This window comes from Penicillium nucicola, assembly GCF_028828085.1.
Source record: "Penicillium nucicola strain IBT 29836 chromosome Unknown utg000015l, whole genome shotgun sequence".
In the NCBI taxonomy this organism is placed as follows: domain Eukaryota; kingdom Fungi; phylum Ascomycota; class Eurotiomycetes; order Eurotiales; family Aspergillaceae; genus Penicillium; species Penicillium nucicola.
Window position 1 is genome coordinate 33495 of NW_026643139.1, and position 24918 is coordinate 58412.

General features: G+C 46.4%; 4 protein-coding genes across 4 annotated transcripts; 3 read left to right on the top strand and 1 right to left on the bottom strand.

Annotated features, from left to right (window-relative positions):
• Window positions 1-4025: 4025 nt before the first annotated feature.
• N7511_011544 (uncharacterized protein) lies at window positions 4026-4886 on the top strand (the record flags this gene model as incomplete). The annotated part of the gene is made up of 3 exons (XM_057133921.1): window positions 4026-4088; window positions 4307-4671; window positions 4727-4886. The coding sequence occupies 3 exons, from the start codon at window positions 4026-4028 to the stop codon at window positions 4884-4886; spliced, it is 588 nt and encodes a 195-aa protein (XP_056978424.1).
• Window positions 4887-7658: 2772 nt separating this feature from the next.
• Window positions 7659-11299, bottom strand: N7511_011545 (uncharacterized protein; the record flags this gene model as incomplete). Its single annotated transcript, XM_057133922.1, has 2 exons — window positions 7659-9849; window positions 9897-11299. The coding sequence occupies 2 exons, from the start codon at window positions 11297-11299 to the stop codon at window positions 7659-7661; spliced, it is 3594 nt and encodes a 1197-aa protein (XP_056978425.1).
• A 1760-nt stretch (window positions 11300-13059) lies between these two features.
• N7511_011546 (uncharacterized protein) lies at window positions 13060-18589 on the top strand (the record flags this gene model as incomplete). The annotated part of the gene is made up of 5 exons (XM_057133923.1): window positions 13060-13438; window positions 13499-13788; window positions 13843-16168; window positions 16225-18506; window positions 18566-18589. 5 exons carry the CDS (start codon window positions 13060-13062, stop codon window positions 18587-18589), a joined length of 5301 nt encoding a protein of 1766 aa, XP_056978426.1.
• A 4905-nt stretch (window positions 18590-23494) lies between these two features.
• On the top strand, window positions 23495-24284 carry N7511_011547 (uncharacterized protein; the record flags this gene model as incomplete). Its single annotated transcript, XM_057133924.1, has 5 exons — window positions 23495-23542; window positions 23673-23830; window positions 23899-23932; window positions 23984-24086; window positions 24139-24284. 5 exons carry the CDS (start codon window positions 23495-23497, stop codon window positions 24282-24284), a joined length of 489 nt encoding a protein of 162 aa, XP_056978427.1.
• Between the last annotated feature and the right edge of the window lie 634 nt (window positions 24285-24918).

Sequence of the window (24918 nt, forward strand, 5' to 3'; positions counted from 1 at the left end):
CTTGTGGAGCGGAATCATGTCAGCCAACTCACATTGCCATCCCGTGCGCCCGTCACAGGGCTACAGAATATAAAAAATTCTCGCAATCCCAAGGAAAGGGCACGGAATGCCCAGCGAAACTTTCGACAGAGGCAAAAAAAGGAAAGAATCCGGGAGCAGGAAACGATTGAAGAACAAACCAGGGAACTTGAGAAGCAACGGCATGTTAGAAGAGACTTGGAGGACCAAGTCCGGCGACTGAACGCCGAGATCGAGCAGCTCAGGTTTAGAGCAGAAAAGTGGGAGGAGAACTCCAAGGTTCTGCAAGGAAGCGTGGGAGCTTTACAAAAGAGTCTCGATCTTCTTCATCGAGGGTCTAGTGCCCTATACTGTGACGCCAGGCAACCAACCGCAGAAAGCATGAGGATTCCTCCCAGTCCCTCCTCCAGTCAATCCAACCCCGGAAACCACGTCCCTCCCCGCAACTTCTCCCACCTTCAGAAATTTCTCAGTAAGTTGCGCCTATGTGATCCATACTACATAATATCATCTTGACCGTAATAGGAGAAAGAAAATTGGGGCCGATGATATCGCCCATCTCACCCATGCGTCTCCCCCCGGCCCCTCCTCGTCCCTAGTTTGTTCCTAGTCAACTCCTAGTCAAGATGGACAAGGAAGAGCCAGAGCGAAGATGATGGAGAAATCGGCCGGAACATTGCTCGATCCGGTGGTGAGTTCATAGAGATGGGTCATCTGGCGACAAGGGGGAATAGCAGTCAAGCAATGATACGTGATGTCAATGAATACACGAGAATCTTTGAATAGAGCGATCTTCAATTGTTTGAAAAAAAAAATAAGCTTTAGCAGAGCTATGTCCCCCTGACATTTCTTGGGTGGCAAACCAGTCCACTTGAATGAACCAGCCCTAGGCATTATTCTAGATAGACCTCCGTCGTCTTCTTTTACCACGCTGTTCACCAAGGTGGTACGGGATTAGGGTGAGTACATTCCGAGCGTGTTTGTCATTCTGGAGGCACGTGTCAGCAAATGTTCGGCTCACTGAGTGGCACGGCATTCATTGCATACACTGTAGATTCTTTGGGGGGTTTGCAGACTTTTGTGCGACGTCCAATCACGGACCAGAGTATTGTTGAAATAGATCTTCCAGCGTGCCATGCCTGCCTTTGCTTTTCCGTTTGTTTCCATCTCAATGCCTATTATGACTTAAATACACTTGGATTCCTGGTTTCTGGATTTTAGTCTAAATCAGTCCCAAGGCCCACTATCCTGTGGGCGGTTAAAATTAGAAATCTTGGTCTTGAGACCACCCAGGTCGTGGGACTTGAGAAATATTGGTCTTGAGACTAGAAATATTGGTATTGGGACCACCTAGGTCGTAGGACTAGAAATCTTGGTCTTGAGACCGTCTAGGTCGTGGGACTTTAATGGATTCCTTGCATAGATTTTTTTGCATGGATTTTTTTTGCATAGATTTAGCACGCTTTGGATCCTTGAAGAAGTCGACACACGTGATATTACCAGCCCTAACCGGCAGTTGCTTGATGAACCCGACTCAGAGAAATAGACATCACAGCAGTAACAAGACCTCTTGGATGCAATGTAGCTAGTTAATCATCAAAAAAGGGTACCAGCGTCTATTTCCTGCTCGCTTGCGCAATTGTCAGGATTTGACTGCCTGACTATGGAGTCTACAATTTAAATATTCAGTCACTGCTCTATCTGATGAGTGCTACATGCAGATGAAATGCGGTAAAGGTTCAACAAAAACTTGAGCTAAATGTGCGACGGGCAGTATACAGTATACACAAACACACAATGTGGGCCGGCGTGAACCCGCCTCTATATGCTTGGCAATACCTTTATATGTACAAAAAATGATGCTTATTTAATTGCAGGGTGTGACAGGAAAGATGGGGCGCGGGGAGCCGTTTCGGTCCGCTATTGGAACCGAAGTGATAATATGCCCTCCAGTATCCTGTGACAAGCGCGACCTTGTTGGAGTAGCGATGAATAAAATTGCCTCTGGGTCTCATTTCTTCGCGGAAGGGGCGGCATGATATTTGGCGCGGCTGGTTTCCTCGTTTTGTTATAGTGACGTTGCATATCACTGGGACCTTTGCGGTCCTCTTGTTTGATATTTGCGTAATGGGGTATAAATTGTTCTTTGCTTGATGAGAACATTCGAACCCTTTGGGTCTCACGGTCCCGAACGAAAAGAAATGTATCTTGATTGCAAAGTATACTCAACTCGTGTATCTTTTTCATCACACCATCATGTCTTTTCTTAAATGTGACAGTTCTGTCTCTGGCATTGATAATATGGATGATCTTACGAGGGACTTTCCCCATTCTGGTCAGTGTGGTAATCATTCTTTTGGGCAGAGAAATTGGTCTATATACGAAACGTTGTCGCAGTTGGCCCTTGTGTTTAATATAGAAACATCTATTTCGGGCTACAGGGCCGGCTTGCTTCTGGGTAGCGACATGCCTCCCTTCGTTCTTCTTTTTTAAGATATTTGTCACGATCACCTTACGCCAGTCTGTCCGCACGTCGTCACTCGTAAGATAAGACAAGCCACGTAAGCTGATTTCATGATTGTGGAGGAGTTCATCTTTATCAGTTGTGCAAGCATCGGGGCAAGGCGATCGGACATTTCAGAGTCCCGCTACCCCAATTTGAGATTTGGTCCTCTAAGATACAGGACTGGTCAGCTATTGGGCTGGCTAACCGTGATGTCTTCCTGCGATAGCTGGCCTACACATTGCATACAGTATCCCACTTCTTGGGTAACTATATCATATCTCCTATTGTCCAGGACTCGAACATCTTTTCATTATAGTGATGATTGGTAGTATGGCCTTACTACCAACCGGGCTTGCGAACTCGGCTGAATATAAGTGAGAATGTTGACTTAAGACCGGACTAGCCGCCAGAGAACGTTATTCGCTTTATCAGGATGGATATGCGAAAACCATGATGCAGACAGTTTGTCTCTCTTGAATATGAAAAGCCTCCTTGAGAACTAACTTCAAAATCCGATACAATGGACAATGGATGTTTCCTTAAATGCTACATCGAATCTGGAAAGATCTACCAAAAGCTCTAACTTAATATCATATTTCCGCAACCCCCTTGTAGCTCGCTTGGGCAGAGTAATCGTCTCTCATAGTCATAGAATCGGGGGTCCTATTGAAGTCCACTGGCAGATCCAGAACTTTCTATCATCGGAACTTTTAGGCCTTTCAGGTGGCGAGTGGTCGAAAAGAGAAAAAAAAAAAAAAAGTGATTTTTTGGCCTTGGTTCAATATTTACTGCCAAAAGTAACCAGCTAACTCCCTTACTCCAAAATCCATATCAGAGTTTTGAGCATGATACAAAAATCATAACGTTGGAAGGCAGTTGGATATCCGTGTGCTTTTCGTCGTACCGACGGGCATACAGTAGGACTAGCGATCCCATGTGGAATTCGGAGTATGTGTGTATTCATGGGGCTTTGCATTTCTTCTTTTCACCAGCGTTTTTGTTTTCTGATAATAAAAATCCCCGAATCATGGTGGCTTTTTAGCTAATTACTCCGTTTTTTTTTTTTTTTTTTTTCCCGCTTTCTTTCTTTTTTTCACTCACCCGTATGTCGCAATCTATTGGTGGTTCTTGAAAAGTCAGCTTTTCCTTTTCTTCTCTTTTCTCATGGCTCTCTGATGTCATTTGACTCATAGAACGGATCTTTGAGTCTTTTCCCCTCACTTTCAAAACAGCAACTATGTATAAAAAAGGGCACGGGGCTCGCTCCTGTTACAATGTACTTTCTAGCTTTCTCTGAAAAGACAGAAGACAGACATGCCTTTACTGATGGGCGATTTGCCCTATGTAGACCAACGGCGCCTCATTGCTATGATCGGCTCCTCGAAGGAATTTCTTCACTGTGAGTTGTAACCACATCCTAAGCACCTTCACGTCGTCTAATGCCATCAAGTTACCACACGAACTCACACAAACGAATCGGATGCATTGATCCTTTCTCTCTATGTCGTATTTGCGGTCTATCATTGTTTCAATGGAGGAAAGGTCTATCGACGGCCTCACAAAGGTATGACTGGCGAATATTCTGGAATGGTGCGAGCTAATATAACGTAGCCCTGCGACCACACATAGTCTCCGGTACGCTGGAGCTAATTATGTACTACAGCGATTTGCAATGCTCATTGGCAGCCGTTGTCGCGTGTCTTGTGCATTCTGTCACATCTTTGATATTGGTCGACAAGCTGCCGAATGGACATCCCCAGTATACCCGTGAGACCTCACCAGGAGCAACCCTCTCCTACTTGCAACGTGGACGCTCACGCAGTAACAGGACCTTCATATCAAGCTGGCTCGTACATGCGAATTGCACTCATAGTGCGAGCCTATCTCAGCGAAGGCCCGATGGACTACCATGATGCTATGATGCCTCTTCACGGATTCATCTATACGCGGGTCATCCTTTTCATTATCGGCATCATGGGAACTTCTGATCATCTGAAAGATAATATCAATGACCCCATGGCCTACACTTTGGCTGTGTTCGGGGCTGCAACCATCTCTGTCAGTCACATCAGCAGTCCTTGGGCAATTGTGTGGTACCTAGGAACGTTCACCTTGATCGGGATCAAAAATCGCTGGAGCTCGAAGCTGTATGTCTTTGCCTACCGCCTTTATTCCATTGCTAATAGAATGTGAAAGATCCAGGGAAAGGCAGCTCATCAAGTCTGGGCCAGCCCAGGTTCAGGCTAGCTTCTTTACAGAGAAGCCTTCTGAAATTGGTGACCTTCCTGCAGACCAGCTTGGACATCTAGTGATGAAGTTGCTTGACGTACTCTATCAGAGTCTGATGGGACAGATTTGGTAAGGTCGCCGAGAAGCAATGTACAAATCGCTGATGTCTGGCTCACTGGCTACAAGATGGCTTCAATCATCTGTATCTCATTAGGTGCTGATTGACGCAAAAGGCGTCAAGATATAACGATGATCTACAGCAGGCACATTACTGTATCTTTATCCTGCAGTTAGGTCTATACAAACATCCTGCTTTACCTTTCGAATAGGCACTCGTTGTCAGCGTTCAGGGAACATATTACACCAGATATCTCTTGTATTTAAAATTACGAATCTGTACAGACACCTCTATGTTGCACCGGAGCATACGGGGGCTAATTTGGCCCGGAATTCATGATTGGTTTCTTATCTGACGTCAGCTCAATGTTTTCGGAGATTGTCTCGACATCTTCATTTTGGAAGGGGCTCAAGACTTTCAACTCACAAAGCCCGAGGCGCGATCAGAGAGGCCTTGCGATGCTGGATTTCTCATTACCAGACAGCGTAATACCTCGCTAGTGGTTCGCTTCATCCATACCCCCGAGCAAGTCTGGTTAGTACGTTTCAGGCCTTTCTTGGGGACGAGATTTCGTTATAGCTTCAGGCACAAGCAAGCTGTCACCCGACACTCTGGTCACTGAACGAAATTGATAATCTAGTCTGTCATTCCACGCCTGCCAGCTATCTTTGCAAATGCAGGGCAACTTATAGCGTACTATTGTTTACTAAGCCTTAATCGTTTGTCTGCTTTTTAAGTTCATACGAATCACGGATGCTCGAAAGATGAATAATTTGACGTTATGGAAGGGCTAGTCACAGACTTATAGGCAGTAAGCTAGCCGCTGACTTGAGACTGCATCACGAGCCAACCACATCAACTTTACGGGCGAACACGAAAGATCACATGGATATAGAATGTATTGTTGGCCAAAAAATCGTGGTGTGAGATTCCATCTTGCAGGGGGCCCTCAAAACAACACTACCGGAGAGATACGTATGAGCGTTCTCCCGAAAAGCATCGACTTGTCCCCAGTCGATATGAATAGTGTAGCGCGCAGAACCCAGTCATATGAAGCTCCATTGACTTCATCCATAAGACTTCTAGCTGCTGCCTTATGTATTCAGAATGTGTCATCTACGCTGAGACAACCAAAACATCTGGACCCTCCCTTTTGACGAACAAAGATGCCGTTGATGTGGACACAATAGTATATTGCGTTGCTTAGGGAAAGGTGTCCAGTATGATACCCTCAAGTCTTCTGTAGGAGCCAGGAGCAGCCGATGGTAAGTTTCGGGGCCAAGCTGAGCAATCGAAGTCAATTGATGTGTCTTGAGTTCATATACTGTACTATAATCCAATATAGGCTAAAGCCAAGTAGACAGCCTTTCTTTGCCTGGAACATGATTGTGGAGCATCATACTAGCCACACAACTAGATTATTTATGAAGCGTCATTTTTGAGCCATTGCATTTATCTACATACATGTCCACCATAACAACGCATTCAGCCATCATCCGCTGAGGTCAAGCAGGAAACATGTTCAGATTATATCCCTTCCTATTGCCGAAAACAGACAGCTTCCTATGCTCGCTCATATCTTGAGAGGCTGAGAACAAGCCCGTGATATTTGGATGAGACGATCAAAGTGATTAGAGAGATAATACGGCCCTAGAGAAAAAGAGGAGCAAGCCAGGCTCTACTATTCGACCACAGGGGTCATAACAGCCACCACGGTTTCCGGGACATGCTACTGTACCTTTTCTACCATACCTTTTCCTACAGGTGAGGCTCTTTATTGTAGCATCAGAGCCAAGCGGACAGTTCTCACACCATGGCATATTTTCAACCACTGTCCTCCACTCATCTATTTTCTATTACAACCTCTTGATCAGTCTTGAGTGACTAAAAGTTCTCAGTACTTCCTCCTACATTTTAACCGATCCAAGCCAAAAGACCCAGCTCCTTCGACCGCCGCCCGAATCGAGCCCCGAACAAGCGACTCGGACAAGCGTCTCGAACAATCACTGATTGAGAGTGGTTCTGAGTCACCTCCTCTCGGAAATACGACATTTAAGCCTCGTCGAGTACTTTGCTATCCGGTACAGTAGCCTGTGGATCTACCACGCTCCAAGCCAGGCAACAATCATCAACACAGAAATAATTACGTCATAGCGCCAATAGGTCCGACTAGCCTGCTTAGACTTAGGCGACGTCCGAAGCAGGCGTAGTAATATATCAAATATAGTAAAACGAAGTGTGTCCTTGTCGCGTCCTTTTTCATATTTCTGCGTAGCTCTGTTGATCTCTGTGGTGAAATCTTTTATTTGCTGTGAAGGTTTCAGTTTGGAGGAAGTTAGCGATTTCAAACATTGTACATCATCGGGTTCGTAAGAAATATATTGAAAAAGTGCATTCGCAATGTTGATAAGATCTTTTTCCTGTGAATTGATTAAAAAAACGACACCCTTTCCATTCCCAGTAAGCTCCATCCATTCGGTCCCCCTCTCACTATCAACTTTGCGGACTAGTGCATGTACGTAGGCAGTACACTTGCAACACGGTCTTGGGTCTTGAATATGTGTGATCTGACTTTCGTTCATAAAGGTCATTGCCAGGCATGTTAGATATACAAAGAAAAGAAAATCAAAATTGCCAAGGCGGACTGTTGTTCCTTTTATAACCGTCTAGGTATCATCCTGATATAGCCTCATAATTTGACTTATTTATACACCATTGTCTTTAACCATTACTAGATAAATTCAACCGCTTAACAATGATGGAAGGCTAAATAGAATCAAGACCCACTTAGATATACTTCAACCCCCCCCCCCCCAAATTCCGAATCCATTTCACTCTCTCAAAAGAGCGAAAGCTTTGAATTAGAGTCTCGATGCTAACACTATCATCCAGATTCATAAAGGAGTCGTCAAGATCAGAATCAACATTGTCGATTTCGAGCTCATCAATATCGCGGTCGAATAAGCTATCAACTGGGATGGGTGCTTGTCGAAGCTTTGCGTCAGCGTAACTGTCTTCTCTGGACTTACGTAGGAGTTCAACATTCGCTGCAAACGTTCGGAGATGCGACACGAGGGTTGGCTCTACAGTTTTCCATATTCGGGAGCAAGCGTCGCGTTTCGTCGGCACAGCATTGGCGTGCTTTTGAAAAAGCGCTGGCAGCTGGCACCATGGAACGAATAACCCCAGTAAGATCTCCGCCAAGTCATTCATGTTTGCGGCCGTCTTGCAATGGCCCCCGGGAACGGCGTCCTCTGAGGCTTGGAATTCAGTTATCTGTCCGTTAAAGGTGACGGTGGCGACCTGAGATGAGGTGCGAGCCAGACGTTGCACATGGGTATTGCTTTGAGGGTGCGACGAGTCAAAGTCAACATCGTCTGCGATCGCATCTCGTACATTCGTAATCCGTACTAGCATACAGTACTCGAAGAGTGTCAGACACGCAAGCTGCTGCCCACGCAATTTATAGTTGTCAAAGACGCTGACAGGGGCAGTGGCGCCGGCTTCATAGGTGCATGGTCCTTCAGCTATAGGGTCAGAAGATTCGCCGACGTCAATGCTGACAGGTTGGATTAGGTCACGTATATATCGCCTTAGCCACCACAGATTGATGCGGATGAAGTTATAGCTGACCGTGTAGTGAGTTGGCAGGTTGAGCAAGGTACTTGCCACCTGGACGCCACTGACTTCCCGATCGTGTGAGAGGGTATTGAAGCAGCGTAGCGCAAAATTGTCCAAGCCCTTCTCTCGAAGTCTCAGGTCGGTTCTGGTTGGTAATTCAGAAGTCTCTGCCCTTTCAATGCGCTGTTTCAACAAGGCAGCTTTTGCCACCATCTGCCACGGGGAGACGTCGTCTTTTGTGGCATAATTGGTGATGTAGTAAAGCAGAGACAAGGATTTGGAGACTGTGGGAATCCAAGAGACATCATGATTAGAACGAAGGCAGCTAGCAATGGCGGGGTTCCAGGGGTTAGTCCACGCATGATTCCGAGCGAGGTGAATCAAGCCAAACTCGTCCACTTTGGAGACGGGAAGTAGATCACGGGGCATGCCGAAACGACAAGTCTCTTTACCTGAGCCTCGTTGTCGATATTTGAAGCAGGTCGAAAGATGATGTCTGGAATGCATCTGTGTTCTGCGCGCCACAGCGTTGCTGTCGTACGACAAGCCCAGAAAGAACTCGGCGTCGGTTTCTCGCTCCTTGGCAGAAGGTGGCGTGCTAGGAAGGCTTACCTCTGGATTATATGGAACGTCCTCATCGATGCCTTCCACGATGGTCGCCTCAAGGTAGCGAATCATACGAGCAGCGAACTCGCTATCTTTGAGAAGGCGGTCCCGTAAAGAGGTAAAGGCAAGGTTGCCTCTGACCCAGAGGAGCGCATGCATATGTAGCATCCCTCGACCATTGGTTTCCACAACCCCATAATGATTCGAAAGATTTCCAAGGACTCCGACGTGGTTGCAGTTAGTGGCCAGGAGGCCACGCAGGATCGCTTGGCAGACACAATGAAAGAAATCAGCAACAGCAACCGGGTTGGAGGTAGCTACAGCGTCACGGATCGCGGCATTTGCAGCGCTGACATTATCTCCCGGGACATCCACACCAGCGAGCATGAGAACTAGAGGATTTCGCAAGTCCGAGGGGTTAATTGTGATCCAAAAGGCGGGCATTCCATATCGGACAATTAACCCCCGAATCTCAGACCGCATCCTCAGCTTTTGCGAGAATGATCCAGGAACATGCATGCCAATGGTTACAATGTGTTGTTGAAGCCGTCGAATGACAGGGTCTTCGACGGTCTGGCCAGCCTTTATCTCTTGGGCGGCATTTTGAAGTTGGGCCACCGTCAAAGAAGCGATGTCGTGTGCCGCCGATCTCCAATAGCGTCGTTTTACCAGAAATGCGTTGCCAAGTGACGATCTTCGGAGCTGCAAGATATCAAATAATAGGTACATAAAAGTTTTGTGGCGGGCGAACCTATAGGCGTCAGCGAGGTCGAACAATACTTCATATCATTCGTTTACCTTCTGCTGTGGTGACTCAAAGCCCATTCAGCAAGAGCACTCAGGGACACTGGGATATTGCGCTCGTCTAGGTGGCCTCCGACTCCCATTGGAAATAAGGTGGGAAACGCAGCAGTAAAATAATAAGGATCTGACCAATGATTCATCAATGCAACTTGGCCATGAGTCCTGTAAGAGACTACTGGGATTCTTTGACCGGCTGTAGGGCATTCCTGTACAGGATTGGGCCTTTCCAAATCTTGTTCGGATGGATGGGATCCGCTGCCAACCACATTAAGTAAGGTGTGCAACATGCGCAAGTCAGAGTTCTGGCGCTCTCCATTGATGTCAGTAGAAACGGAACCAGTCAGGAAGAGGCCACAGTCGTTGGAATCAACACTTTCATTTTGTGCTGCTTGGAGATCATTCTCGTAGTTACCCTGTGCTAGGTCAACCGTGTACCCTTCACGTTCCTGATGGTCGGACTTGTCAAGGTGGATAATATTATCCTGCAGCTCCGGTGGGATGAACTCATCACTCCAGTTGTCTATCATCGATTGATTAATGGTCAATGTCTGATACAGATGATTGTGTCGAACGAGATATTGCAACGCAGCGAGAACTTTGACTCTACGTATAACAAGAAATGGACTTAGGTCCTCATACGTTGGTGGTCGATCACCTAACCAGAAAACCTTGATCAGGCTATCCAATCTCAACTGTGGGCTTGGCAGAATTTGAAGCAGCGGACCCGGGTCCTGTGGAATGACAATAAAATGACCTCGCAGCGCACGATGGCTGATAGAAGATCGCCGGCCCCCTGGACGCAATTTTACAATGACTCCCAGAGGGTGGCATCTTGCAATGACGCACTCCTCAGTCAGAGTGAGGTCGTCTAGTACAGACGGGTAGTCCTGGCAGAGAGTCACGTTGACGAGATTCTTTGCAGAGAACTTAGGGGTAACCCCTCGAATAAGGGCTTTGTGGCAGGATAAGCACACATTCCAGGTGCGCTCACGCTGACCACAGCGATCGAGAGCACTCCCGAGAGGTAAGAGCAAAGGATCACCATCATCAACAGGAACAATATCAGCATCTGGTACGAGCTTACCACAAGAAGCACACACCGATCTTTTCGAAGCATTTGAGGTCATTTCTTCATAACTGGAAATCGACTTTCGTATGACAGAAGGTGTAATTTCTGGCAGGAAAGATTGAGTAGCGGCTGCATGACGTTCGTATTCATTATGCAAAAAGCCAAGTGCCTTATCCAAACTGTCATTGGGTGCTTGTGGATCTAAGATCCTTTGCCTTTTCGCACGGGGTTGTGGAAGCGGGTGAAGGCGGCGTGTCACGTTCGCGCTTGATGAAACATGCCGGGGAAATCCGTCCCTCGCGGTATCAGAAGGCCCTGGAGAGACCATTTCGGTAGCGGTAGCGGATACCAAGAGACCGCGATATTTCTGGCGACAGCTCTGGCGACAGGTATCGCACGTTTTATACCGCGGAGATTGCCACGGGCGATAGCATTGAGAGCAGAGAGCACGCCGAGAAGAGGAGGCTAGACCAACAGAATGTCCGATAGATTGTATAGACGTGGAGCCCGGTGCCTTAGCGACTGCAAGTGGATGACGACGGCGCCAGTGATGATGGCCCTTCTGGCGGCAGGCGTCGCACGTTTTATATAGCAGCGGCTGCCAAGGTCGTTTGCATGAGGAGCATTGATAGCTCTGCTCCAAAGATAAGGCCATAAGAGCGGAGCGAGTCGGGAATGGAAGGAGAGAATTGTATAGGGGGGGGGGGTTAGGTAACCTTGCCGTGTATGGCAGGCGGGGCATCAGGGCATATGAGAATGAAGAATAACAAAGACGTGGCGGTATACAATGGAGACGGTAATTTTTACAGAGCACAGATAGTAAAACGAGTAACATATTTGGATACGGAAATTCTTGAAAGGCAGCAGTGAACGTGGAAGGCCCAAAGTTGTAGAATAAAAGCATAGAAGTAAAAGAAAGTGCTGGAGGCACGCGAAAGTATTGGTGTAGATTAGGGCTACGTAGGCGAGGCGGAATGACAGGCGAATAGCAAGAAGAGAGCAGCAGACAGTCTGAATGTCGAGGAAGCAGCACTGGCATAGGCATATTATTATGATAGCGGACTGAAAGGGTATACGGCATAAGATACAGGGATTGCCATTTTCCTCTGCACTCCTGTATCTTCTATACTTTTTTCCCCTGCTTAGCCAAAATTACTGATGATAAAGACACGGTATGTCCAGCATATATGAGCACGCCGATACAATTGAACACTAACACAGTGGTCCGTCATACCAGAGCGTGCCTCGAACATAGAATATTGGAGTTTCTTGACCAGAATGACCCAAGTTGTGCAGTACAGGTGCTATTAAGCTTGAATTCCTGCAAGGAACACAAAAAGTGAATAAAACAAAAATAAGAGCCGTAATCGGAAAGAGATTTCAAGTTGAACCATGAAAGAAACACTAGATAGATGTCATTATAAGTCTCTTCCACAAGCCTGTTTACAAGGGGTTTCTTGATAAAGATGAATGTGGCAAAGGTCAGATATGCTTACTGGCAATTAGAAAATATACCGGCAAAGGAATTCTTTCTGGTATAAATCCCCTGTGCCTTCTACTTGAGTTCCCAGTGGTGAGAAGCACATCCAAGGTGAAGTTTGATTAGATCTATCAAGAGATAATATCTGATACAACAATACAATTATACATAAATGCATGATATCATTTCTGAAGGCCTGCGTGAGAATCAATCTCTTGGCAGAATGCGTGATCACCGCAAAGTAACTTAGACTAAGATTTTTCGGGTGTCATACTACGTCTAGCCGTTGGGGTCTATTGTTTTCCATAGACCGATATATTTTATAAGTTGGGTGGATATAGGGTGCTATAATGTCTCATGTGTTGAAAAGCACCGAAGACAACATTGTGATCAGTGCAGCCGGTATCAAGACATTGTATATGGCATGAGATATGGAGATAGGCTATGCTATCGAGATGCGACTGTGACGGTTTGATTACGTAGATGAAAGCTGTGGATGTTCTAAGAATGGATAGTCTGTTAAAACGTAAGGCAAGATATCACCCAAATTTAGATGCAAAGAATATACTAATACCTTGCTTTGTGGAATACGCTTAGAAGAAAGCAGGATGAGGCATCTTCAGATTGCCGGTTGGTCAGAGTATGAAGGTCCTGCTCTTGTGCAATATGATTTGATTAGTTTTCATCCAGAGAAAAGGAAGTTCTTGCTTAAACGCGACGTTGAAATTTGGAAAAAGAAATTGGAACAACATGAAGGTGAGCTGGACAAAGTCGTACATGCTCCTATTGTTATGGTCTCCAAAGAAGCGCTCCAGAAAGCAGAGACGCAAAGCTGCAGTCGAGATAATGGCCAGGAAATACCGACTTTAATATTCGGAAAGGGTGAACTGCTATGCTTGGACGGTCAGTCCCGCATCAAAGCGTTCAAGAATTCGAACCGTCTGCGAGGCTGTACTGGATTTGGAATTGTACACATTGTTCTCGATGGTGAGTACCTGTTCATATATCTAGTAAGCTTAAAAGTTGTTAATCAATCACACTCACCAGACATTGTTGGAGCAAAACGCGATGTGCTTTTGAAGGGCTATCTTCACCAGATCACGCCGAACTCTGGCAGGCTTTATCCCGCAATCCGAGGATCGGAAAACTTCGAGAGAAGAGAAAACACAAGGCTTAAGAGCATTCTCAGCGACGGCAAGCAACGGAACCTGAAAGTGCTCTCGAAATGTGACACTCTTTCAGGTGCATTTGACAAGGTGCTACTGTCGTTTCCAGCGATGGCGTACGCTTTACAACTAGGCAGCATCAAAACCTACCACGCAACGCTATGCGAAGTAGTTAGTGTATTCGCTCTCTCATTAGGCAACTTCTGGATTCTGATGTTGAACTAGTCAATCAAGAAATACCTTGTGGATTATGTTTTCGGTTTTTGGAGCGAGGTAGTGGCGCAAACGCAAGCTGAGATGGATGGGTTTGAAATATTACAAACAAGCGACATTCCATCCGAAGTATTCGAGACCTTACAGGGCATGATGCCTGGAGTGTCAGAGGATGAATATGGGGAAATGCACGATTTTTTCTCCCACCCGACAGTCCTCGAAGGATTCAGTGAAGCGTGGCGAATGAGTTTGAAGGAAACTATTCTCCAATCCAAATCCAATTGCATGATTCCATCGATGAAATTGTTTGGGGCGCACATGGTTTTCCTGGAAAATATCTCAATTTGTATGAGGGAACTACTCGAACTCGGAAAAAAGCAAGTGAAGCGCGGTCATGGCTGTTCCACGCCTCTGGAAATGGAGTTGAGACGACTTTACACTGCAGAAATGAACCTCGATGATGAGTATTATATTCAAACCATTAATGGTTGGCGGTCTATACGTGCTCCCTTCGAAGAGCGTCAAGAGTTAAGTTGTCGTCAACTCTGGTTGTTCGTGATGAGAGAGGGGACTCAGGTAGATAAGTGTCATCTCGCCTATACTGCGAAGCGCTTAGGATTTTCCTCGAACCTGATAGAAACACGCGCAGCCGATTATGTGGCTTGTGAGGTGAATCGAGGTGTGATGTTACACCCTTCCAACTGGGCAGACCTTCCGACCGTCACAGTTAAACAGAGACTAGGGCAAAAGGGAAATCGATGGTCCGAGAGGTCAAACAGCGCAAAAAAATATCTATTTTTTGACCTAGCTGAGACAATTGGGACTGAATCAGCGCAAAATGCCCGAAAGCTGAAGGGCGTTACAACGCTAGTAGAATTGGCATGTATATACCGCGCCTTTTTCGGGCATCCTTTTCGTCCGTCTACTTATGCCGAACCCTCACCCACAAGCGAAGTCACCCGTCTCAGCCCTCCCACAGCAAGATATTCTGAAGTCAATTACCCGTCTCTGTCGAGTGTATCACCTCGTGGACAGGATGCTAGTGAAATTGTTTCTCCTCCCGACGATGATTGGCGCGCGCCGAGCCTAGTGATACCTTCTACTCCACTTGAAAAATCAGAAGAATACATTCCAACGGCCAGAGACGCCAGCAAGCCGCCTTCTGTATTTGTTGAGGCCAGTGATGATGATTTTGAAAGCCTTGAAAGTCCTACAAGTGCTTGCTCTGGCCATAAGCAGTGCGGAGTAGGAGAATGTCAATCTTACAGAAGCTCTTCATGCAATCGGGATTGGCGCGAGCCGAGCCTAGTGATACCTTCTACTCCACTTGAAAGATCAGAAGAATACATTCCAACGGCCAGAGACACCAGCAAGCCGCCTTCTGTATTTGTTGAGACCAGTGATGATGATTTTGAAAGCCTTGAAAGTCTTACAAGTGCTTACTCTGGCCATAAGCAGTGCGGAGTAGGAGAATGGCAATTCCATAGAAGCTCTTCATGCAATCGGGAAGTTTCCATGCCGACTCATGTGGGAGGTAACTGTTCTATTCGACATTTGAACTCCATTCCTATTGAGGTTCCGGACCATGCTCAGGAAAGGAACGGTGCATTAGCCTCACTGAGCCTCCTGCCAGCGGCAGAAGGGGATTCTACTGATTCCCAAAATCCACTGGGTATTAGTGACCCAGATTCTAAGCATATTTGGCCGCTGAACTCGGAGGTAGAGACTGAAGGCCGGGTTATAGCTGAAAATACAACGACAAACGGCAGAAATATTCCGAATGACCACCGTGGATGGACGCAGACCATCGTCACTACCAGTCCAACATCTTGGCCCCTTCAGCTTGCACAAATACGGGCCGAACCGGATCAGCCACCTACAGCAGATAAGTCAATAGAAAAGACGACGGATCAAGACAGGCTAACAGCCCAAATAACAGGTGGGCACAGTCTGTGCGCACTAGATAAAGCAGAAGAGGCGGGACAGAGACAGCAAGTGTATCTCCAAGAAAGAAGAGCAGGACGAGAGAGCGAAGAGAAGGAAAATAACGAGGCAACGTGTCAATGGGAGCTGTACGAGAGCATAGAAATGGGAAGTCCCATTTCAGCACCATCACTTGGGGACGATGAGCATTATCGAAATAGCATGAGCCTTTTTGCAGCGGAGCCCTATAGCGAGGACGAGGGGCAAATGAATGATACAGATGTCGTCAATTCTGGAGACCTGGAGTGCGAGTTTGAAGGAACTGAGCCGGATGCCTTACTGTTGCCCAATGCAATAATAACCAGCCCCGTTAGAACGGAAATCAGTTCACCTGTAGTTTCCGTCGGGGAAAAAGGTATATTAGCTCTTGCTGTCGACGAATCTACCATAGATGACTGACACTTCTTTTAGCATTTCCGGGAGAAGATGAGCCAGCAATCACAGGATCTGTACCTCACACTGTCCTTGGGGAGGCAAACGCAACTCATGAAGCGAGGCCGGCCCCGCCAGCGAAGAAGAGACCCTTGACTGCAGAAGGACGGGGCTTCTTACCCGTGAGATCCCAAAGCGCTCCGCCGGGGCAAAAGCAAGCAATTTGCGCAAAATCTCTTGATCTAGCCTCCAATCCCGATCCTGTGGTTTGCAATACCTCCCTAAGAACGCGGTTGCGGCGCCGAGACAGCATGGAAATTCTCCCAACCACGCCGGGACCTGTAGGAAACGAGGGATGGACTCCCGCTCCGGAACGCAAGGAAGACTTCCATAATCCAAAAAATAGTGGGCAGTTCCAAACCAAGACTACAGCTCGGTGTTTACCGCAAGGGCAGGTTGTCCAGGATGGGGCATTACGACCAAGTCAAGTGCCCCAGTCGGGTCGCCAAGTAGATGGGATGGACGCCGTGACCCATTCCAAGTGGCAACAACCATCTGTAGGAGACGCGGAAAACGCAGGTAGTAAATACATCATGACCCCCGTTGATGGTTTGGTCGGGAACTCGCCTAAATTGGCTTCTTTGGACATACATGTTGAAGCCGTCATTCCTACAGCGCCTCAAGCTGCAGAGCAAACACAATTCAACGGTGTACCAGAAGGCAATGGAATGACTACGTGGGCTAGAATGAGGCGTTCGGTCAGTGGGCTTGCAGCTCCAGAAAGCTGGTATCCGGAGGAGCACAATGCTTCTCAGCGAATTTACAGGAGCGATACGAAGCGTCGAAAATCCAGAGCAAGTTATATGAGCAAAAGACCTTGCATCGAAATTTCCGCTGCAGCTCGTTTGAGTAAAACCCCAACCAGGACAATGCTTCCACAAACAAGGACACGAGCCGAAGCCAAAGACTATGAAGTATACGGACCCAAAGCCTTGGCTATGGTTGAGGAGATGGTAAGATTTAGCCAGGGATCAACGGTGCTCCAAAGCGAGAAGAACTCGACCGAGCCCATTTCTCGGCAGGATAGGAACCCTTTGGAGCCTTTGAGAACTAGAGCCATTCGAGAATATAGCGAGAACTCAAAAACCACTCAAGAGACTTACAAGACTCATGGAAAGCGATGGAAATCAAATTTATGGAAATTCAAGACGAACAAAAGGCCCTGCATAGAGGTCACTAGGGGACGGACTGTATTAGGCAAAAAGCATGTGTACGGGCTGCAAGCAAAGGCTGCGACTGAGGAGATGAAAGCGTTTCTCAAGACTTCGAGGGAGCCACAGAGTGAGCGCAGCTCGACCGAGCCCGTTTCTCGGCAACGCAGAGAGCCTTCGAACCCCTCGAGAACTTCCCCTGTTCGAAACTCTGTAGAGACTCCATCGGACTCCACAAGGCCTTACAAGGCTTATGGAAAGCGATGGAAATCGAGATTATCAAAATTCAAGAGGAACAAAAGGCCCTGCATAGAGAACCAAGCGGCGCGGCCGGTGAATGCAACAGCAGCCAGGGCATTTGAACAACCAACGAGACAAATGGAAATGAACCGTCGTCAAGTGTATGGGCTGCAAGAAGAGGCTGCTACTGAGGAGATGAAAGCCTTTCTTAAGAGATCGAGGGCGCCACAGAGTGAGCGCAGTTCGACCGAGCCCGTTTCTCAGCAATGCTCAAACTCTTCAGAAAGCTCGAAGACTGGACCGGCTCTAGAATGTGTTGAGACCCCGTCAGCTTCCTTACAGCCTAACAAGGACCATGGAAAGCGACGGAATCCAGAAATACCGCAATATGAGACGAACAAACGGCTCTGCATAAAGAACCAAGCGGCGCGGCCGGTGAATGCAACAATCGCCAGGGCATTTCGACGACCAATGCGACAAACGGAAATGAACCGTCGTCAAGTGTATGGGCTACAAGCAGAGGCTACTACTGAAATGGTGACTGCATTTCTTCAAAGGTCGAGGCTGTCTCAGAGTGAGCACAATTCGACCGAGCCAGTTTCTCCGCAATTCAGGGCCTGTACAAAGCTGTTGGAAGCCGTACCTGATCCGGAACATGTTGAAAAAGCGAATACATTGCAAAGCAGTCCCAAAAAATCCTCGGACGTCGAGTACATCTTGAATGACCTACCATGCCCGGTGAATTCCGCGCTATCCCCAGCAGCCAACGCTGAAGTAATGGCCTCGTTTTTATTACAAAGAGGGCCAGAATACCCCCCATCGGACCAGCATGAGCACAAGTTCAGCTCAAACGAAGGAGAAATGCAGCATGTATGCTATCGACAAAGAGCTAATGGCGAAAATCAAGCACCATATTGCACCAATGGCAGTCCAGGGGCTCTGTCAAACCGTAAAACCATGATGACTATGAAGACTTCCGAGCTCCCATACCCGGAACTGCTTCATGAAATGCATAACCACGTTACGCACAATCTCCCAATTGTGGACACTGATAACGCTGAACCCCAGTTCTCTCTCCAACGGGCGTTGCCAATGACCTCGCGTTGCAGAGCCAGAGTAAGGATGAGTACGTTTGCCTTCATTGTAGAACTCAATGGTACAGAGGTAAAGCGTGTCAACTGTCGAGCGAAAGACAGTTTCAAACCATTCCTAGTACGGCATTTTTGGCAACGAAGCAAGGCAGGCAATTTCTTCAACAGAAGTCTACGTATCGTTGAGCTAGACCCAAGTAGAACCGGGGCGACTAACATCAACCGGTTCTTCCAGACAGAAGATATATTGGTGTTCCAACACACTCAGCATGACCAAGCTGACCCAACAAGTCTCGTGATGGTGATCAATCGGGCGGTCCAGTCAAAGAAGAAAGAAATGAAACTTTTAGTAACTGCGAAGCATAGACACAACCTCAGGTCCAAGAAACGACGATAACAATGTGAAAGTCGGATACCGATCCTTAGTGAAGCAGTCCTGTCGCTGGGTTCTTGAGAGAACAGATGTACCACTTTCCATGAACCTTCACAATCTTATCGCTCTGAGCTTCCTGATTCGTCGTCGCGGTGTGACTGGAACGACTTGTAGTGTAGACGATGTTTTTGAAATATACAGCGTTAACAAGCAATTTTTAGTTGGCATAACATAGCAAGGACTTAAATCGGGTTGAGCGTTGATTTGATAAAGTCATCGCGAAGTGGTGGCAATGCCGCTAGGCGCTGAGCCACTTACAGTCAAAAAAGGCAAGATTAGGGCTATTAGACAATACTCGTTGTATAACTATAGACCTTCTAATGTACAAACCATGAGGATCAAGAAAACTCACCTCAACTTTTTCTCTTCGAGTCTCAAAAAACTGGCTTCAGTCTCGCTAGGACACTTATATTACTACTTAGACAACAATCCGAGTGGCACCCAAAGCTGGGTGATTGTGTTCATTCCGCTCAAGCTTTCAATATCCCACTTATCGGCCCTGCATCTTCGAAGATGGTCGTAGTGTTATTTTTCACTTATCAAAGCGACTGCTTCAAATCTTACTGAATGTAGAATTTCGGTGACACTCTAAAATACAAGGAGAAAGCTTCGCAAGGTATATCGAAAGGGGTCGAACAAACATAGACAGGAGAAAGAGAAACAGCGGAAACATCAAGTATCGCACATCGCTTTGATCAACAGAGAATGTGAAGCTGGTAGTGGAATCCCCCCTGTCACTTTGGTTGTTGTTACTGATTCTCACAGCGGAAAGATTATCATGCATCATGAAGGGCGCTCTGGGAACATGCGCACGACCTATTTGCCGTCGCGGTTTCACGTTATCCTTCCATGTTAATGGAGGCGACCGCAGCGGATTATTCAACACGAGAGGTTCAGTGAAAGGTATACAAAGGCATCTGGCTTACTGGGAGCTATAGTGGATGACTTTGGAGAACTGTTTGAAGTTCATCCACGAAGATTTGGATCTGGAGATGGTATTCTTTCGATGTCTTTGGGACCCTTCTAGCGCTACCAGTCATCGCTCCGGGATCAAACGTTAGTTTGAATCATTCTCGCCTAGAACCCATCCGTTGCCCAAGCTGACAGGCTTGTGCGCTATTCCTTTAGTTTTTGGCATTCTCGACCAGCGATTAAATCGGTTATCAGGAGAACAATCAAACGGCCTGGATGCTTTGAAGGGCACATGCTCCCCTGGAGATGTACACAGCACCCATATACAGAATTTTATGCTATGTACCCCATTTTCTCCGTTCAAGGCCTTTCTGAAAACTGTAGCTCATTGCTCAAAAAAGTGCTGTCCAGCCGTCTTCAAGCAGTGCGAGACCTAGTACAGTCGCTGCGCCTTCTGCGTGAGGCATTAAAGCCTGGAAACCCAGAACGGGTACTAAGAAAGAGAAAAAGGACTATGTAAATTTTCACGCTGTAAATCTATACTACCCTTCTTGAGGCTCAGACTGTCCGAGTCATGAACATCATCGCAATAACTCTCCGACCGCACAGACTAGCTCCGTTAGTAAATGGTATGAGCGTGACCCTCATCCGTCCGTCCCCTTGCTGAGTTCTTGTCCCATCATCATTCCAACAAGAAAGCTTATGAGCCGAGCGGAAGCGAATCGTCATGGACTGAACCGAGGGTACCTGCTGTGGGCTATCTCGAGGTTTACATATCCTACGGGGGGTCCTTCTCTCAAGTCCATGCAGAACAGAAGCAACAGCTAGGGAGCTTTGATACCTTCTGGATCTTCCGATATGGTCGGTCTCTGGCCCCGAAAGCTTATACTGTGACCAGATGAAATGATGCAGCATTAGAAGAACCACCAAGAGTATTATTCGTCGCGTTGCCCTGTATGCATTCTCGGACCGCAAGGCAGTTGACGACATACTCTTGATATTGAAACCATCATTCTCATGGCGTTTGCAATGAGATCTGCCAACTAACTCAATTTACCGCTCCAAGCTAATGCCAAATCATTCAAAACCGTCCAATGTTACGGAATAATAAGAGTCTCTAGGAGTGAAGTGCCCGTGCTTTGCAAGCCAAGCTCACTTCATTCTGTCATTCACAACTAAATATAAAATACAGAACAATAAATTCAAATGTGCACTGAGCAATGTATTTGAACGTTCCTTGAACCCATGTAGACGCAGGGAAAATTGATGAGCAAGGATGGAGCTAGACTTAGTTATGGACACATATTTTGGAAACATGGTCCGTAAATGGTAAATGAAAGCCTATACCTATCGCAATTAGTCATAGCTACACAGACCAGAGCAACAAAATAAAGGTTTTCAGTCATTGTAAACAGGTGGCTGTTGTGCTGAAACATGAGCTTCGTCCATCATTATGTTGCAAGTATTGATAACCAAATTATCACGTTGACCTGCTAGTTGGAGAGTACTCTCTTGTGTGAAGCTTCAGTGCTAGTGAATTATGATTTGGAAATAGCTAGAACTGCCGTAATTACTTCGCTTCTCTAGAGTCATATCTTTGTGGTTTCACGGATCAGTAATGCCGTGTAGTCTGCCATTTGAAACCTTGCGTGACTGATACATAAAGGCCGTCGGTGTAGGTTCCCGCATTTATCACACCTCAAATATGAGTTTCAAGAACCACCCACCCATACAGTGGGACCTCTTCAATTCCAAATAATTCAGCGGACAAAAAGACTTAGTTTCAACCGGCAGACGCTAGAATTGATCCAACTATGACCATTCTTGCTTTCGACACAACATTAGCTCCGTCAAGAGATCTAGATGAGCATGTTCAGATAGAAATAAATCTTTTCATAGTCGATGGAATAAAACGTCGCTAAGGCGGTGGTAGAGTCTCAGCAAAGCAAACGGGTTTTTAGGAGATGAATATTTCTTTCGCCATCATTGAAATTGACACTATTGCCACGAAATATGCGAATCTATTTGTATTTGGAAATATACAAATAAACTGCCCCACCTATTCGCACCCGGCTTTCACTTCTCTATAATTGGATCGGAGACAGACTAAAAGAATCCCATGAATCATATGATAAAAAATGACAAGGAACGACGATCTGACTCTTCGTGGGGGATGATTTCACCGCGGCCATCCGTCTCCTCGCTATATTTGAAGAAAAAGATCAACAAGTCCCCAAATCAAAATACCTTTCGACGCCTGCTCCACCAGTATCGAGGTCAACTTCAAAATGCAACTTGCGTGGTTGGAAGAAGCTACAAATTTACAGAAAGCGTCATGGAGATCAATCAACGTGCATCTTTCCGTAACCGTTTCCCGCCCCAACCACTCGTAACGAAGATACTTTGGAAGAAGCGCCAAATTAATTCTACCTAATGGCGTCAAACGATGGTAAAAAAGATCGCAAGAATATTATCAATATCTCGTTATATGCCCTTTCCAGTTTGAATGAAAATTACTATCAGCTCTAGGCATTTCTCGGCGTGGTATCTATTACATCATGGAATGCTTTTATTATAATTTGACTCAATCGTGTTGTCCTTTATTTACGCGTCTTCTAAAGTACTTTCACTATGAGCGGTGAGGGTGGGAAGCGGTTGCAGAGGGATGCACGTTAACTATTGAAGTAGCTATATCCCACGTGGTCGATTGTGACCAACTCTCTTTCGTTTGGCATAAGGGGCTCCCGAGTGCGTTGATTATAGCTAACGTTAGATTTAAAACGTACTATGTTTCCAAATAGGCCCGTTCCCTTTCAAATTATAGCTAGTTCTTGTCTGAAGAAGTAATCTAATAAATGGTAATATGAGATCCAATCTATATCGTACTGTCCATCGGGATTAGCCCCTGATTGATTCATGCTGGCTGACCCGCAGATCTGGGCCGGGAGGAAAGCTTTGACGAGGGGGTGGATATAATGGTCCCCTAGGACGGTGTGGCGGAAAACACCGACGCATTGGATGGCTACGGAGAAGGGGGCATGAGAATGTTGTGTGGACCCGATGATGCGGGCCTCTGGTTGCGCATGGGCCAGGGGCTACTGTAATGACGTCTATGTTAGCTTTTCTTATGCTCATCGTGTATGCGTCCGTGGATTCTCTTCGTAGAGGATAAAATCGATTTGAAATCAAGGAGAGGTGCCTAGATGTTGGAGTGCATCAACTCTCGAGCAATGGTTAGCTCCATCTCTTCGGCGAAAACCCATATAGTACTGAGAAGATTCTGAATCCCAGACTCTTGTTACATCATGTCACACAATATCTCACAATTATTGGATAAACGGTTGAATAAACGGTTGAGTATTTAAAGGTGAGTAAAAAGTCTCACACCATGCTGTTGATAGTTTTATCCTTTCACATTCAAAATGGGAGACCTACTTTTTTCCGAAGACAAAGTCGCTTTTACGATTGAAGTAAGTATAGACATAATTCATTCACCTAGAGTTAGCCTTGGGCTTACAAGAGCAGGTGATAATTGGAGAGAAAAAAAGTCAGAGAAAGGCTTGATCTTTGTACGTCGACTTTATTCGTCACAGTCCTTAGCTAACGGAATCATCCTATGTGAAGGAAATAATCGGGGGCTCTATTGAGCCGGAGGGAGGCTTCTTCCCCCGGTGGTTGAGATCCAACTCAATTCGCGGAGAGGATGAAGCGACATTGGCTGAAGGCAAATTGCTACTCAATGTCTCCGCTACAGCAATGTAAGCTATGAGGGACTAGAGTTTTCAATTGAGTTCGCGTGGTTGGGCTACGCTGACACAAATGGCAGGGTCAAGGATGGGGACAATAACGAGGATAGGGAGGTATGATACGAGTCGAAACGGCCTTGGCGCAAAATTGCTGACTTGAGTTAGATTTCTTTGAGCTGGAATGGCATTGTTGCGATTGATGAGCACGTAAGAAGCATTTTGGAAGGTACATTTCCAGAGGAAAAGGAAACCGAATTCGGCAACCCTAGTAAGTGTGTGCTTCGAGGTGATGCATACGTATCGCTGACATCGTTTTTTAGCTGCGAACTTCAAGTTCCAAGATGAGGACCTCAAAGATCGTGTTTTTGTTGGCACTGGCCAATTTGTCACGACATCGGGACAACTCAGCATCAGATATAAGGTCTCAGAACAAATCGATCTTTCCATTCCATCTCGATTGGACTAGAAGCATTTTTTAGGAATGAAGGGATTTTCAAAGCTACAGCACAGTATCATCTAGTATTCCTCGGAGGAGATACCAAGTTATATTTGTCTAAATATCACATACCATAGCTATTGATCACTGCGACCCTGATTTGGTTTCGCATTGACGGTGTATAGACAAGCGATATCTGTACCGTTGTCAAGCAATATTTCGATTATTTTACTATCACTCTGCTCTGCCGTAGTTTACAGGAGTTGTTTTTTCTAGTATACCCTACGATGAAGGCAGGAACGGGCAGAGCTTCAAGAATAAATTCAATTATCTCTACAAACCCATTCGGCGATGCCCACTGTATGTTGTCTGGCCATTTGCGTAGCATCTCGAGAGTACCTCGTTCGCAGGCCCACGTCAAATCACGTCTCGGTGATTCCCGAAGAAATGGCTCGGGGTCTTAGTGTGGATAGCGTTTTGGCGGGCGATGCATCCTGCTCCCTTTTTGTTTAATGGAACACCTTGGCCAGCAAGAATAGATTCCCAGATGACTAATTTGAAGCTGCCAGACCTCACCTACGAATCTATCTTTGATTAAGAGAAACAGAGGTAGTTTATATCCACCATGAGGTCGACGGAGTTTTATGAAAGCTACGACGAATGA